The sequence below is a fragment of the Panicum virgatum genome, chromosome 3K, assembly GCF_016808335.1.
Source record: "Panicum virgatum strain AP13 chromosome 3K, P.virgatum_v5, whole genome shotgun sequence".
NCBI lineage: Eukaryota > Viridiplantae > Streptophyta > Magnoliopsida > Poales > Poaceae > Panicum > Panicum virgatum.
This window is the reverse complement of record NC_053138.1, coordinates 44,173,085-44,189,490: the sequence shown is the minus strand read 5'-3', so window position 1 is coordinate 44,189,490 and position 16,406 is coordinate 44,173,085. Positions and strand designations below refer to the sequence as shown.

General features: G+C 51.7%; 2 protein-coding genes across 6 annotated transcripts; both read right to left on the bottom strand.

The window, feature by feature from the left end:
• Positions 1-1,524: 1,524 nt before the first annotated feature.
• On the bottom strand, positions 1,525-15,898 carry LOC120699270. Of its 4 annotated transcripts, none has more exons than XM_039983209.1 (7): positions 15,726-15,897; positions 15,527-15,649; positions 15,378-15,431; positions 8,426-8,769; positions 8,234-8,354; positions 7,977-8,120; positions 1,836-1,978 (listed from the first exon to the last, which is right to left on the bottom strand). In XM_039983209.1, the coding sequence occupies exons 1-7, from the start codon at positions 15,828-15,830 to the stop codon at positions 1,925-1,927; spliced, it is 945 nt and encodes a 314-aa protein (XP_039839143.1). In that variant the 5' UTR covers positions 15,831-15,897; the 3' UTR covers positions 1,836-1,924. The 4 variants fall into 4 exon arrangements, with proteins under 4 accessions (XP_039839146.1, XP_039839147.1, XP_039839143.1 ...); XM_039983211.1 differs by having other exon boundaries at positions 8,234-8,339; positions 15,726-15,893; XM_039983212.1 differs by lacking the exons at positions 1,836-1,978; positions 7,977-8,120 and adding an exon at positions 1,525-1,695 and having other exon boundaries at positions 15,726-15,898.
• On the bottom strand, positions 10,410-12,447 carry LOC120699271. Of its 2 annotated transcripts, XM_039983214.1 has the most exons (3): positions 11,231-12,447; positions 11,040-11,158; positions 10,410-10,936 (listed from the first exon to the last, which is right to left on the bottom strand). In XM_039983214.1, exons 1-3 carry the CDS (start codon positions 11,508-11,510, stop codon positions 10,895-10,897), a joined length of 441 nt encoding a protein of 146 aa, XP_039839148.1. In that variant the 5' UTR covers positions 11,511-12,447; the 3' UTR covers positions 10,410-10,894. The 2 variants fall into 2 exon arrangements, 1 of the variants encoding a protein (XP_039839148.1); XR_005685353.1 differs by lacking the exon at positions 10,410-10,936 and having other exon boundaries at positions 10,946-11,158; positions 11,231-12,441.
• Positions 15,899-16,406: the final 508 nt, after the last annotated feature.

The following is a 16,406-nucleotide window of genomic DNA, read 5'->3' as shown; positions in this document are numbered from 1 at the left end:
CCCTTGCTCCTGGCCACCGACCATTCTCAATCTAATCCCAATCCCACTCCCATTCCTATTCCCATTGACAAATGCCAGTCCGTATCCTGAAAGTCAAAAGCAGTACGAGGGTTTGAGCACAGAATACTGTTTTTTTTTTTGATAAAATCTACGGAGTATGCTAAATAGTTCTGTACTTGGGTCAACGTTGGTTTCACAGCTTTTTGTTTAGCACGGCACACAGTTGTTGTTCCATCAACCCCATAGCACTTATACTTTGCACGGTATGCGCAATGCAGGATAAGACAATAAAATCAGTATTGCCGGACTTGTTACTGATCATGAAATTAGCATCACATGCGCCTCCTGGGCCAGGCCCACCAATCTAGCCATGCGGCCCACCTGCACCCACTGGGCCAGGCCGAGCCGCCCCGTCGGGCCTGCTGACCACGCCACCCGTTGCGCCGAGGCACCGGCTGCTTGGGCGCGCATGCTGGTGACTCGTGGGAGATGGGGAGAGTAGCTAGAGGAAATGAGGGAGGGAGGAGAGGATAAGGGTTGGGAGAGGATGACTGGTGAGATTGTTGTTGCGGCATGAAGATAATGAGGGAGAGAGATGGGGAGTCGGGCAGCTCGTGGAAAAATATTATTCCCCGACTATTGATTTCGATCGGGACTAAAAGTGTCATTTAGTCTCGGTCCAGAGATACAGCCGGGACAAAAGACCCCTTCCTACTCCCCACCGCCCCCTAGCTGTCGGAACTTTTCATTTGTCTCGAGTCCAATGCCGACCCAGACTAAAGGCAAAAACCAAAGAGTAGAAAACCAGGTTACGAGTAGTAAATGACCATCAAATTTGGCTTAGATAATCTAAGGCTCGGGCTCTAAATGGGTCGAGCTTTAATTCTATACAATTTTGAGCTAAAAAATTAAAAGGCCTAAGTTGGGCTGTGAAGTGACCACTAGGGCCATGACCCATTACCACCCTTAGCATTCCAGTGCAGAGCTTCATCTAAAATAGTGAATTGCGTATAGTAGCATTCACCTTCAAAATTTTGTGTAGTTGTATGTAGCAAATCAAAGAGTTTCACAACAATGTGGTGCTGACAGATGAAACCAGCTTCACCCAAACCAGCAGAATATAGGTAAGATGGTAGGCATCATCCATTCAAACTTAACCACAACAGAAGATTGTCCGGAGTAAAGTTATGTTTGGATCACCTAGGAGTAAAGTTTAGTCCGGAGTGGTGCATGCGCATGACGTGACGCAGATACCCTTGCGGCCTTGCCTCAAACGGAAGTCACATTAAAGATCACCTACTCCCACGTTCTGCTCCCAGATCAACATTCGTGCTATGAGTCCGAGTTACTGATAACTGGTTATGAGATTGCAAATATCAGCTGATTTGCGGTTCGCATTGGCCAAAATTCTGTAGAGAAATTACAATAATTTGTTTTGCTGGTTAAACATTGGTAGAAAAAATGCCACCACATCCATTTTTAAAAATAAGCGGGATAATAGTTATAGAGACCGCTTTCATGGTTTACAAAGATAAACGAGTTTAGCTGGCTTGACACCAATACTAGAGGCACCGGCAGAACCAAAGTTTGACAGAATTCAGCGTGGCTTGGTACTCAAGCAGAGCTCTGCTTGATCAACCACAGATACGCTCTGCTCCAAGATTGAAACTCCAGCAGATACTCATACGCCAGTTCCTGCAGATTAATAATCTGGGTGTGATAGGAGGCTGTGTTTGTCTAAAATTCAGTATTACTATAGCAAACGCAATTGGGTACAACCAGGGGAAACAAAGGTAGCTCTGCAACACTTAAACCTAAGGCAAGTAAACAGCAAATTAAGGAAGAAGCGCTCATGGTACAAAGCTTGACTAGTACAATCTTCAGCACAAATAGGTGATACAGTAACATAGTGGCAAACAACAATTCAAACTTGAGTATGGTCCCAACAACATATCCATACATGAGACATAATAAGCATTAATGACGGGAATAATCAGTGTATTCCTCCAATTCTAGATGGGTGGGTATATATATATCCTATACATGGGCTTTAGATGGGCCTCTATACACATGGGCTCAATATACTCCAACACCCCCCCTGCAGTCTGAACTACCGGCGCAGCGGTGTTCAAGACTGGACAACAAGAAAGCTAACACCCCCCGCAGTCTGAACAACCGACGCAGCGGTGTTCAAGACTGGACAAGATGAGAGCACAAGAAAAGCACAAAAGGGCTAATACCCCCGCAGCTACAACTAGCCACCGGCTACGTTGAGGCTGGATCGAAACTCCGAGAAGGTCGACGAGGGCAGCCCCTTCGTGAAGATGTCAGCAAACTGGGAGGTAGTCGGGACATGGAGTACCCGAATATCGCCGATGGCGACTCTGTCGCGCACGAAGTGTAGGTCGATCTCCACGTGCTTCGTCCGCTGATGCTGGATGGGGTTGGTGGAGAGATACACTGCGCTGACGTTGTCGCAGTAGACAAGCGTGCTCTTGGCGAGCGGGCTGTGGAGCTCCACCAAGAGCTGTTGCAGCCAGGACGCCTCCGCCACGCCGTTAGCGACAGCCCGGTACTCCGCCTCGGCACTGGAGCGGGAGACAACCGGCTGCCGCTTGGACGAACAGGAGACCAGGTTGCCGCCCAGGAAGACAGCGTAGCCGGAGGTGGAGCGACGAGTGTCCGGGCAGCCAGCCCAGTCAGCGTCTGTGTAGACCACCAGCTCAGCAGAGGACGAGCGGTGAAGTACCAGGCCGAGGTCCATAGTGCCACGGACGTATCGGAGGAGACGCTTCAGCGTAGCAAGGTGTGACTCCCGGGGATCATGCATGTAGAGACAGACCTGCTGAACAGTGTAGGTGAGGTCCGGCCTGGTGAAAGTGAGATACTGCAAAGCGCCGGCCAGACTCCGGTAGGCTGTAGGGTCAGCCACCGGATCACCCAGATCAGCAGACAGCTTCGCCTGAGTGTCGACTGGAGTGGAGCAGGGCTTGCAATCAGTCATCCCAGCCCGCTCCAGAATATCGAGGGCATACTGCCGCTGGTGCAGAAGAAGACCAGACGGGCGAGGCTCAACAGTGACGCCCAAGAAGTGGTGGAGCTGACCAAGATCCTTCATAGCGAACTCCTGCTGCAGAGAGGAGATGACACTTTGAAGCAACTGCTGACTGGAAGCTATGAGCACAATGTCATCGACATATAGCAGCAGATATGCCGTCTCATCTCCACGGCGGTAGATGAAGAGAGACGTGTCAGACTTGGCCTCGGTGAACCCCAGTGTCAGCAAGAACGTGGCGAACCGAGAGTACCAAGCCCGTGGAGCCTGCTTCAGGCCATAGAGAGACTTGTTGAGTCGGCAGACCATATCCGGACGACTCGAGTCCACAAATCCCGCAGGCTGAGAGCAGTAAATAGTCTCTGACAAGGTGCCATGAAGAAATGCATTCTTCACGTCCAGCTGGTGCACAGGCCAAGTGCGCGAGAGCGCAAGCGAGAGGACCGTGCGCACCGTAGCGGGCTTCACGACCGGGCTGAAAGTCTCATCGTAGTCCACACCAGGCCGCTGAGTGAACCCCCGGAGAACCCAGCGAGCCTTGTAGCGCTCCAGTGTGCCGTCAGCCCAACGCTTATGCGTCCACATCCACTTGCCAGTCACCACATTGCAACCAGACGGACGCGGCACGAGGTACCACGTCTGGTTGGCAAGAAGAGCTGCATACTCCTCTTCCATCGCGCGACGCCAGTGAGGATTCCGCCAAGGCGTCGCGGACAGAGAAGGGTACCGGAGAGACCCGCGGCTCTCCCTCGGTAGCGGAGAGAGTCGCGGCCTGGGACGCCATCCGCCAAGTCACCATGGGATGGATATGCCGAGGATCCCGATGGACGACTGGCGGGTGGTACACCTCCGGCTCTGCTCGAGAGGGAGCCGGAGGAGGCGGCGGTGGCGATGGCTCCGGTGTCGGCGTCGTAGGAGCCTCCGGAGCAGGAGGCAGCACCGGTGTCGACGCGGAGCGGTGCTGGTACACCTGCACCGGCTCAGCGTACCGCCGCGGCGCCGAGGTCGGCGCCGAGCGACACCGGTACACCTGCACCGGCTGAGTGTACCGCGCAGGGGCAGGGGAAGGCACCGGGGCTGCGCGTGGCGCAGCGGGAGACACCGGGGCCGCGCGCGGCACGACCGGAGGTCCGGGGGCCGCGCGTGGCGCGACCGCGGGTACCGGGGCCGCGCTCGGCGCAGCAGGGATCACCGGAAGTGGTGCCGGTGCGCCGGGAAAACCTGCAGGAAAATGACAGACAAGTAATGGTGGCTGGACCACCGGGTCAGTCGAAAACAGGGACGCCAGCTCGGGATCAGGAGAAGGTGTGGAAGAGGTGGAGTAGGGGAAATCCGACTCGTCGAAGACAACGTGTCGGGAGATCAGAACGCTGGCTAGAGGTGAGGTCAAAGCATCGGTACCCCTTGTGGTCAGGGGAGTACCCAAGGAACACACAATGAGTCGAGCGGGGCGCCAGCTTGTGAGAAGCGGTGGTGGACTGTGTTAGGGTAACACGCACACCCGAAGACCCGAAGGTGGTCGTAGCGAGGAGGGGTACCGAAAAGAGCGTGGTGTGGAGTGGGAGCAGGAGAAGCAGTGGACGGAAGACGGTTGAGCAAGGTAGGTGACGGTGTGGAGGCTCTCAGCCCAGAATCGCGGGGGGAGAGAAGCCTGGATCAGAAGGGTGCGCACGACGTCGTTCATCGTGCGAATCATCCGGTCAGCCTTGCCGTTCTGAGGAGAGGTATACGGACAAGACATACACAGCTGAACACCCCGAGACAGGAAGAAAGACCGGGAGGTGGAGTTATCGAACTCCCGTCCGTTGTCACACTGGACGGCCTTAACGGTGAGGCCGAACTGAGTGGACACCCAGGCAAAGAAGTGGAGGAGGGTGAGGAAGGTCTCAGACTTGGCGCGCAAAGGGAAAGTCCAAGAGTAATGAGAAAAATCATCAACAATGACCGGGTAATATTTATATCCAGACATGCTGAGTACAGGAGATGTCCACAAGTCACAGTGGATGAGATCAAAAGCATGCGCAGCATGCGAAGAAGAAGAAGAAAACGGAAGTCTAACATGACGACCTAGCTGGCACGCATGACAGAGGTGCTCAGCAGGAGCCCTAGTACAAGGAACATTTGTACTACGACTAAGCTGAGCCAAAACGTCGCGGTCGGAGTGTCCAAGCCGGCGGTGCCAGGTAGTGGAAGAAGCCGTCACGGCAAAAGCAGTAGACGAAGAAGAAGCCTGAAAGCGGAGGAGCGGAAGCAGGAAGCCGAAGAGTGTAAAGGGGCCCCGGGCTTGTCACATCGGAGGAGCGGACGCCGGGAAGCCGAATCCTTCATAGTAAGACCAGAAGAGTCAAATTCAATAGAATAGGAGTTGTCAGCAGTAAACTGGCGAATGGAAAGAAGGTTGTGAACCATCTGAGGAGCAACAAGAACATTAGGAAGACGAGGAGCAGAACCCATGGCGGTGACAGGAAGGCAAGACCCATCACCAACCATAATAGAAGAAGGACAAGAGGGGTGTGGGGGTCGGACAGAAGAGAGGATACCAGCATCGGGAGTGGTGTGGAACGAGGCACCCGAGTCGGCGATCCACTCGGTGCTGGTCGGCGGCGCCAGTCCCATGGTGTTGAAGGACTGCGCCAGAGCGGCCTGATCCCACCCCCCAGGCCAGGTCGGCGGCTGGCTGGGCTGAGTGGGCGGGGTCCAGGATGGCGCGAAGAGTGGAGCAGCGCCAGTGAGCATGGCTGCCGGTTGGAGCTGAGGACGGTGCCCTCCTCCCGGACCCTGGAACGGCCACATCGAGATGCGCCCTGACCATGGATTGCTGAAGGATGGCCAGGACGGACCTCCAGCGGCAGGGGCAGGGGCGGGAGCAGGAGCCGGTGGCGGCGCGCCCCGACGGCCCCCACCGGTACTGGTGCTCCCAGAAGTAGGGCCACCAGTACCACCACCACCCCGTCGCCGGCGACGTCCACGGCCCCCCCTCCTCCGGTCTGCCCGGCGGTAGCAGCACCAAGGAGGGAGGTGGCAGGAGCAGCGGAGGAGACCGGTGGAGTAGCAACGAGCGCGGCGGGGGTGGGCGAGGACGATCCGGGCGCGAGACCCCTGGTGATCTCCTCGAGGGCGAGGTCGTCCCGAACCTGCAGGAAGGTGGGGAAGGGCCTCTGGCGGGCGATCCAGCCCTTCAGGTGGTCGTAGGTGCTGCTCAGTCCCCGTAGGACATTGAGCACCAAGACCCGATCGGACACTGGATCCCCGAGGTCGTGAAGAGCATCGGCCATGCTCTTCATCCGCCTGGCAGTACTCACCGACGGAGAGGTCCCCTTGCACGAAGGTGCGGAAGGTGGCGTCGAGCTGGAGAGCGCGGTACTCGGCATTCCCGAGGAACTGCCCCTCGAGCGCCACCCAGGCCTGCCACGCGGTGCCGCCGTGTGTCCTGACGAGGTCCTGAAGATCCAGGGAGATGGTCCCGAAGATCCAGGACAGGGCGACGCTGTCGAGGCGCAGCCACGTCACGTCACGCGCCTCGATCGGCGAGTCGACGAGGACGTGGTCGTCGAGGGCGTAGCGGCGGAGTGTGAGGAGGACCTGGTCCCGCCAGCGGCCGTAGGGGGAGGACGCGGGGTCAAGGAGGACGGAGACCAGAGCCCTGATGTTCTGGACACCGGTCGCCTGGAGGTGGAGCTAGACGACCATGGGGTCAGTCGGATCATAACGAGCTCCAGATCCAGCGAGTGGGGCCTGGTGGGAGGAGGAGGTGCCGTGCTCGGGGTCGACGGCAGGCCGGAGGAGACCGAAGGAAGCGCTCCGCCTCGGCGACCCGGAGGGCGAGGGCGTCGGCCGTGGCGCGCTCGCGCTCCCAGGCGAGGGCAGCCACAGCGGACCCGCTCTTGGGCCGCCGAAGCCTCCGACTTGGCGGCGAGGAGTGCCTGCAGCGAGAGCGGCGTCGGCCTGCTGACCACGGAAGGCGGCGGCGGAGAGCGGCGCATCCATGGGTGGCATCCCTAGATCGGGCCACGCGGAACCGGCGGCGTCCGCGGCGGCTGCGGGCTGTTTGCCGGCAGCGACCGCGGCACGGTGGGCGGCGGCGGCGGCATCACCCACGCCCGGGACGTCCTGAGCTGCGGCGGCAACGTCGGCGGATCCACCCGCGCCCGTGCCTGCGCCAGGGACGGCCTGGGCGGCGGCTGCGGCGGCGGGATGCCCGATCTGGGCGGCGGCGGCGGCTACAGGTCTACCCGCGCCTGCACCAGGGCCGGGCACGACCTGGGCAGCAGCTGCAGCCCCGGCCTGGGCCCCTCCCGCGCCTGCGCCCGCGCCAGGGCCAGCCTGGGCGGCCAGCGCGGCGGCAAGGCGGCTCCAGGAGGCTACGGCGCGAGCAGGAGAGGGGAGGGCGGCGGCTGCGGCTGGGGCGGCGGATCCGGCGGAGGGAAGGGCGGCGGCCGGGGCTGGGGCGGCGGATCCGGCGGAGGGGAGGGCGGCGGCTGGGGCTGGGGCGGCGGATCCGGCGGTTGCGGCCTCAGGGGAGGCAGATCCGGCGGCCCCCAGGCCCCTGCCGGTGGCGGCGGCCCTGCCCTGCTCGGGATCGAGCAGGGCCAGGGAGGCGGCGGGCCGGGCTGGCCATGGCGCCGGCGCAGAGAGGGGGGAAGGAAGGGAAGAGAGGGAGGGGAAGTCGGAGAGGAGAGGAGGAGGAGCCGGAGGCCGGCGGCCGGCCATGCTGGCCGGCGGCGGCGGCGCAACAGGGGAGGCGCCCCCCCCCCCGACAGCTGGAACAGAGGAAGGTGGAAAACCTAAGCTATTGATACCATAATGACGGGAATAATCAGTGTATTCCTCCAACCCTATATGGGTGGGTATATATATATCCTATACATGGGCTCTAGATGGGCCTCTATACACATGTGACTCAATATACTCCAACAAGCATGACTGCAGCCAATACAATAGTAAACATTTCCATGCTTTCTGTCTGTCCAACAGGAGCACAACTGAAGCAGCATCCCTTGCAAACTATTAACTGGACCGTATAGAGAGTAGTAATTGTTGAAATGGTTAAAATCGTACTGTCGCACTGAAAACCAAAAATAAGGATAGATGATAAAACGCTACGTTATATTCCATACAGAAGTTAACCCTATTAAATTACTAGCGTGGATAACAATGCTAAGTTAAGTATGCCCTTACGATCACCACTGTAAGAACAAGACATATCCCAAGTCCAACAGCCTTGTTAATCTTCTTCCGCATCTTCCGGGTCTCAAAAGTTCCTGACAACTCCTCTAACTTCTGCCTGCCAAAAAGAATGCTGAGAAATCGGAAGTGCGACTAATCTGTAAAGATCATAAACAAAATAACAACATATGGTAGCCCCTTCACCTCAAGATCTTTTTACAGTCCTTCATTTTCTTACAAGACGCCTGATATTGTTCCAGAATATGCGCTGGTAATCCATTAGTACTACCAACAGCTTTAGCAAAATCATCCACCCCTTTTTCATAGGCAGCAAAAGTTTTCCAATGGTTGTCCAATGCATTCTCAAACATAGCAATAGCTCTGTCATCCCACCCTTCATCAACTAATAAATGAGAAGCTTTCAAACACGCATCCATGGTTTCATTTAACATTTCAACCCTTTTCAGCACGTCCTTTTGTAGTCCATTCAGAAACAGCATTTTACGTACCAGTGTTTCCAAATATGTAACAATGCTGCAGTGTTTGACCTATGATAATCAAACAATGTGAAATATAAGCAGTTATTCAAGCTACTGTTAACAGAGAATCTATGAAATCATAATTGCAAAATTACTAGTTTCATAACAAATTTAATCAATGGGACTTCTTGGTGTCTGTAAAGTAACACTAGAAGCTGATTATGTAAGAAACCAAAAGAAATTCCTTCAATACCATCCATGAAGATCATGGCACTGTACGAAGGAAATACTTGGATTAGATAATACATACATAACTTTAAATTAAGTTCGCGATGAACGGGATAATAGGTGAATGTTGCGAGGCAAAAATGCAGAATTTAGAGTTGTTGAAATGCACATCAAGACTGAAATGAAGGGGGTATATTGGCTTATTAGTTTCCTGTTATCCCTGGAGCTAAGTCTCATTTGATTTTTGGCCCTGTTTAGTGTTGGACAGAATTGCACTGTCATGCTAATTTGTCGGAATCAAATCACTCAATTCATTCCTTACTCTCTTAACTATCTTGAACACACACAAGAAGAATGAGAGATCACTCAAAAAAACTATATTAATCTTGTAGCCTCACACTACAAGCTTACACACAATGAAACACACTAGATTGTCACAACCTAGAACAACTTGCTTGATCTTCACAACCAAGCACTACCACACTCTATCTTGATCTTCACAATCAAGCTCTATATGCTCTATATCTCATGTTCTATATCACATACTCAACACATGAGGGGTACATGTTCCTTTTATAGGACTTACAAACCGTCATACAAACCTACAGCTCATTGCTAGCTAAGTACTAGCTGGTTCACTGTTTTTCCCAGCTCATGATCAAAACCAACTTTGCCTTTCCTTTGCTTCCATGCATTCACTGCATGTTCTTATCCTTGCAAGTAGTAAACCTCAAGTTGATTACCTCTAGATATAGCTATGCTCTAGCTAACACTAGAAACTACTAGCTGTCAATTTCATTTTGACTTTGACAACTTATGCCCATAGATGCATGTAGATGCATCTACACATTTCTTATGACAAGATTATTTCCAACATTTAGTTCCCAAAAAATTTCCTACAGTACCCATCGCATCGAATTTTTGGACATATGCATGGAGCATTAAATGCAGTTGAAAAAAATAACTAATTACACAGTTTAACTGATTATCACGAGATGAATCCTTTAAGCCTAATTAGTTCATGATTGGACATTATTTGTCGAGTAACAACGAGATGTGCTACCATGGTTTTTAAGGCGGTAAGGCGAGGCGAGGCGAGGCGAGCGACCCCCTTCCGGATGCCTAGGCGACGCCATACAAATATGTTAATATATAATGCAACTAAAATTCAGAAGCAAATTAGTCCTTAATATTGCCAGTTTTCAGCATACATACAGAGTTTTAGACCATAACAAGGATGATAAGTAGTGCTATTATAGCACTAGACTACTAGAGCACAATATGAAATAGCAAAGTAGCACATCTAAGATGTCTCGGTAGCCAAATTAGTCTCTAATGGCACCATTTAATTAGTAGTGCTGCTAGTGCACATTTTCTTTCGGGTTTCATCTCTAGCCTACCCCAACTTGCTTGGGAAAAAAAGGCTATATTGTTGTTGTTGTTGCTGCTGCTAGTGCACATTATATATGGTATAACAAAAGAAATCTGAAATCTCTCATGTCTCATCTCTCAATAAGTCAATTGCCATCGTCAAACTCTCCAAGGATGTTGTTGGCTGCCTCATTTCCTCCACCACCATTGGCATCACAAGGATCATCCTCACAATCCGTCACATCTGCATCGTCATAGGGATCTTGATTATCTTCATCCTCTTCATTTTCTGAACCCAGCTCTTCCTGAACCACGATAGGTGCAGAATTTCTTGCACGCTTGTAGTGGGCTCTTCTTGGTAAATTTCTGCCATGAAGTGACTCTGCTGCTCCAAGTACTTCATCAACTTGGTCCCATGTAAGATCACACTCACAGCCACGACCACCTTGAGGGTGTACATGCAGTGAGTCAGCCCACTCATTATCCCAATCAAACTCCTCAACAACCAATGGATCAAAGTATTTTCCTTTCTTTACCCGCAATTTTTGGAACCTGGTTTTCATCTTCCGGTTGTAGGAAACAAAGACGATAGAATTTAACCTCTTATGCAACAATCTGTTTCTTTCTTTGTGTGGATCTACAAAAACAAGAAATACAATACAGCAAAAAGATGAATAAAATGCTTGCTGAATTGATATATTGGTAAGGACAGCAAGGAGAGGAGATGAGGGAAAACTCACAAATTCAAAGGTGCTCCAGTTGCGCTCGCAACCAGATGAAGAAGCACAAAGACTGACAACACGCCTAGTAAACCTTTGTAGCTCAATAGCATGGCCACCATATGAACGCCACCATTCAACTAGAACAACAAATGCATCATATATTAGGACTGGCATTTGATGACACTAAAAGAGAAAAATGCAGCACTTACGAGGGCTCATTGAGTCAAGGTTTTGTTTGGCCATTTTGTTTGAACACGCATCTCCTCGAAGACATTCATAATCCATGGCTTGAGCATTGATCTTGTCACTAGTTTCTTCATCCTCCACCATTCTTGCAAGAACATCTAGGAAGCAACCTCTTAGCTGTCCAACAGTTTCATCATCATTTTTCTCTATGAGAGGATGCAGCTTCCCTGGGTTCAAATACAATGCAGCCCCATAGAGTGGAAGATCCATTTGTTTTTCCCAACGTCGCTCAATTATCTCCATGATCTTGTCAAGCAACCTTTTCTTGGATGTATGGCAAAGCTCAGCTTGATCTTCTCCTTTGCATGGTCCATTAATGCTTGAACCTCTGGCATTGCTGGCTTTTCATCTCCATCAACCACCCTAAGCACAATAAGAAGTGGGGCTGAAGCTCTAAGACAATCTTCAATTTTATTCCAAAACTCCGTAGAGAGGACAATGTCATGCACATCTTCACCAGCTTTAGTTTTTGCCAATTTGTTTCCAGTCCATTTTTCACTCACAAATAAAGCCTTCAAGGGATCTTTGTGCTTGTACAAACTCTTCAAAGTAAGGAAGGAAGTTGCAAAACGAGTTGCTGCAGGTCTAACAAGATCAGCCCCACCTGTCTTCTCCCTCATAGCATGAAGGATCCTCCCATGCCTATAGATGAAAGTTGTCACACGCCTTGCACGAGCAATGTGTTTCTTGAATGCTTCCAAGTTCCCAATTTCCTCCAGCATTAGATCCAAACAATGAGCAGCACATGGACTCCAAAATATTGTAGGAATTCTCTCCATTAAAAACTTGCCTGCTGCCTTGAAGTTTGCACCATTATCAGTAACAACTTGGACAACCTTGTCTTTTCCAATGTCATCAACTTTTTTCTCTAGAAGATTAGCAAGCATGTTTGCGTCATGCACTTCACTTGATGCATCGACTGACTCCAAGAAGCAAGTCCCCTCCAGGCTGTTCACTAGGAAGTTAATCAAGTGCCTTCCTCTCCTATCAGACCATCCATCCGACATTAGTGTACAGCCATACTGTTTCCATGCTCTCTCATGATCCTTCCTCATGGTACTTGTTGACTTCACAGCCTCTTTAAGCAATGGCTCCCCAAGTTGATAAGGTGTTTGAGGCTTGTACCCGGAACCAAATTGTGTTGTGGCCTCTACTGCAATATGAAACTATCTTGCGGCTGCTGCATTGAAAGGTACACCACACTCAGAAGAACAAAGCCCACTGCATATCCACATAATGCTTCTCCTCTGGGCTTTTTGCTGCTGCATTAATTGTGGGCTGATAAGAACCTGACAGTCGCTCATCTACCACCTCTTCTGGTGTTTTTCGAAGCATCTCAACAATGGTCTTTTTCTTTTGCTGTGCAGTCTTGTTACCGACAGGCTTGAATTGTATGGTTGATTGCCTTTGCTTGGCTGCTGTCCCTGAACTAGGATGAATTCTGGCAGCTTGGGAAGATTCATTTCCGTGCTGTGCCTCAGCTTCAAGAGCCCCATCTTCTGCCACCTCCACCACTTCCACTTCTACATTGTCATCCTCTAGGAAAAGTGGTCTTCTTCTCTTGTTTGACTCCAAGTAAGCTGTCATCTCCCTCCTAATTTCAGTGCTCACTTGGGGACAAATTTTTGCATCTCCATAGCCACCTGCTAAATGCTGCTTAAACCTTTTTATCCCTCCACGAACCTCCCCCCCACATAAAAGGCAATAGGCATACTTCCACCCTGGATCTTATCTTTGTTACTAAGCTCTGGCCAATAGGCATACTTCCACCCTGGATCTGTAGACCTTTTTGGCTTCTGAGCAGGATCAGTCTTGGGATCATATTGGCTAGCGATGGAAGGTGGACTTGCCATTGTGCTACAGCTGCAAAAAAGCCAAAGAAGTGAAGCAAATTGCAGTATAATATGACTGAAAAGTATAGGAATCAGTAATCTTATTACCCTCAAGGCCTCAAGCACAAAGCACAAGAACATACAACAACAACAACAACAACAACATAGCCTTTTTTCCCAAGCAAGTTGGGGTAGGCTAGAGATGAAACCCGAAAGAAATAAGTTCAAGGTTCAGGCACATTGATAGCTAGTCTCCAAGCGCTCCTATCCAAAGCTATCTCTTTAGAGATATTCCTATCCTTAAGGTCTCTCTTAACCAACTCATCCCACGTCAGTTTAGGTCTACCTCTACCCCTCTTTACATTATCGACCCGCTCAAGAACCCCATTACGCACCGGCGCCTCAGGAGGCCTTCGTTGGACATGTCCAAACCATCTCAGCCGATGCTGAGTAAGTTTCTCCTCAATTGGTGCCACCCCGACCCTATCCCGAATAACTTCGTTCCGGACTCTATCCCTCCTTGTGTGCCCGCAAAACCACCGCAACATCTGCATCTCTGCTACACTCAGTTGCTGCACATGTCGCCTTTTTGTAGGCCAACATTCAGCACCGCATAACATCGCCGGACGAATTGTTGTCCTATAGAATTTGCCTTTTAGCTTTTGTGGCACCCTCTTGTCACAAAGGATGCCAGAAGCTTGCCGCCATTTCAACCAGGCAGCTGAAATTCTATGCCTAACATCTTCATCAATGTCGTCATCCTTTTGTAGCACCGATCCTAAATACCGAAAAGTATCCTTCTGGACCACCACTTGCCCATCTAGACTAACGTCTCCCCCCTCATGCCTAGCACAAGAACATAGAATAGAAAAAAAGCAATATCGCTACTGCACAGTTCTATAAAGCTAGTCACTTTGGCACATAAAACAGAGTGATTAGCCTAAATAATCAGAGTCCCTAATGTTCTAATCAGAGACTATACTACCAGGGGACCACTGGAATCTGCATCTACAAGACAAAACACAAGTATACAAACCAGAAGTGGACAACCCCATGTGACGTGCTCTGTTTTATATGCAAAGCTACCACATGCACAGCCAATCAATGCTATAAAGTAACAGAGGGAGGGGACAGGGAGGGGAGATGAGAGGACGAGATGCATACCTTGCTTCCAGGTGCCTAGCGAGAAGTCAGGTTGGAGCTGGGGGCCGGCTGAAGACAAATCAGAGCTGGGGTCAGCGGGAAGGCAGGTGGAGATGGGTCCAAGTGCCTGGCGCAGAGCAGACGGGTCGATTTGATGGCCGGCAGGCTTCAATCGAGCTGCAGACGGCGGGCTCCAGTTGCTGCTGGAGGGGGGCGACGCCCAGAGATGGGCGGAGCTGTCGGCAGTGCTGTGCTCCGCGCGAAATTGATGCGCCGCCGGCGGGAATCGCTGCCCTAGGAAGGGGCGGAGCGACAGGGATCTGGTTCCACTGTCTAATTCCTCTCCCTCTCTCTCCTCTACCTCCCACCCTCTACTCTATCGCTATTGATTTTGTCCTGCATAGCAGGCAGAAGGCGGGAAGCACCAGCGCGGGCGCGATTTCTTCCCGCCCGCCGTTTCTTTCCGCGCGCTCGTGATTTTCACGAGCAAAGCGTCCGCCTCGAGCGCCTAGGCGATGCGCGGACGCCTACTCGAGAAAGGCGGACGCCTAGTAAGCCAAGGCGGACGCCTTACGCGCGCCGATCCAGGCAACCCCGACGCCCAGAACTTTTCCTCGCCTGGACGACTTGGCGACGCCTTTAAAACAAAGTGTGCTACAGTATCAAAACCCAAACTTTTTCACGAAGTAAACACACCCTGTTCAAGGTACTGGATAAGTGGATATATAAAACATGCCAGAACCAATAAGTCGAAAGTCATCATGTAAAAGCATCCATCAATACAGGTGCCTTCAGCTCTGGTGAGTCGTATCAACAACCATAATGAGCAGCACTATCACAGAATTGGCAAAAGCAACTCTAAGACAATGAAGTTACAATTTACATCTAGAAGTACCCAATGTCAGTAAATTCTTATGTAGCAGGGTGAACAACATGCTCTGCGGTGCAGCCAAATGAAAACTGATTGAAGCAGTGAACTCCTAATTATCTGCTGCAACCACTCGATCAATATTAATAAACTGAAGAATTCATCTTTTACTGATAATTTTGTCATCGCATAACAGAAAAAAAAAAGCTCCTTTTGACCATATACATATCCCTTATTCCCTTCCAATTGAAAATCACAAGCACTTGCCTGTTTCTTGCGCGGGCTCCCCTTGCGGCTGGTTGGTCGCCACGGCGCACTCCCCTAGAAAACACGAGCCCGCCGGCAGCTATTGTCAGCGAACACAGCCAGCCATGAATGGAACACAAATACGTGAGCAAAGTTGCAATTTTTATTACCTTGCTCGGCTTGCTCGAGTAGTGGCGGAGCAGGTACGGCGCCAGGGCCAGCGAGACGACCTGCGCGCGGCGCACGTCCAGCAGTGCTGCAGAGGCGGCGGCGGACAGGAGAGGGGAGCACGGCTGCGGCAGGTTGGAGGGGTTTAAGCACCAGGCGAGATCGACGAGGAGGAAAAGGAAAATGGTTTGTTTTCCTCACCGTAGAGAACGGCCCGGGAAACAGAGGTTGCAGCAGGGCCAGGGACGGAGCCGCCGGCGCCCGGCGGCGCAGGAGAAGGCGGAGCGCGGCGGCGGGCGCGGCCATCCTTGCTACGCGCGTGCGGAGGGAGTGGCCGAGATTGGGGTTTTCTCTTTGTTTGGTTTGGTGGTGTCCTTTGTCCCAAGAACAGGTATTATGGTCAGCGGAGAGGTGGCGGAATACGACGTAGAGTAGGAGAGAGATTATGAGCGGGCAGCTCGGCAAACGCCGGTTGAGACACACGCAGACGCGCTGTGCCTTTCTTCTATTGGCTGAGGGTGCTGCAGCAGCATTCAATACCAGCGGGTCTACAGCCTCGTGCGCGCCTCCCCGCGCGCTTGCAGCTGCCTACCGGCGATATTTATAAAACTTGCTCTAAGGGCTTCTCGAGTGGTCTTTAGAAAGCGAATCTTGAGTTGTGCTGGCATTGCAAGATTTAAACCATGACTACTGGACACATCGAATCTTGTACAGTATCAGAATTCGACTCCAAAAGAGAGATTGATGCAAGGGTAATAAAAACTATAAATGCACAGTAATCCTTGTATAGGAAGAAGGGGATCAAGGTAGCAAGGAGAACCCAAACTTCCAGCTCCTAGCGCGAGCAATGAGGTTGGGAGAATGAAGTGATTTTTTTATTCA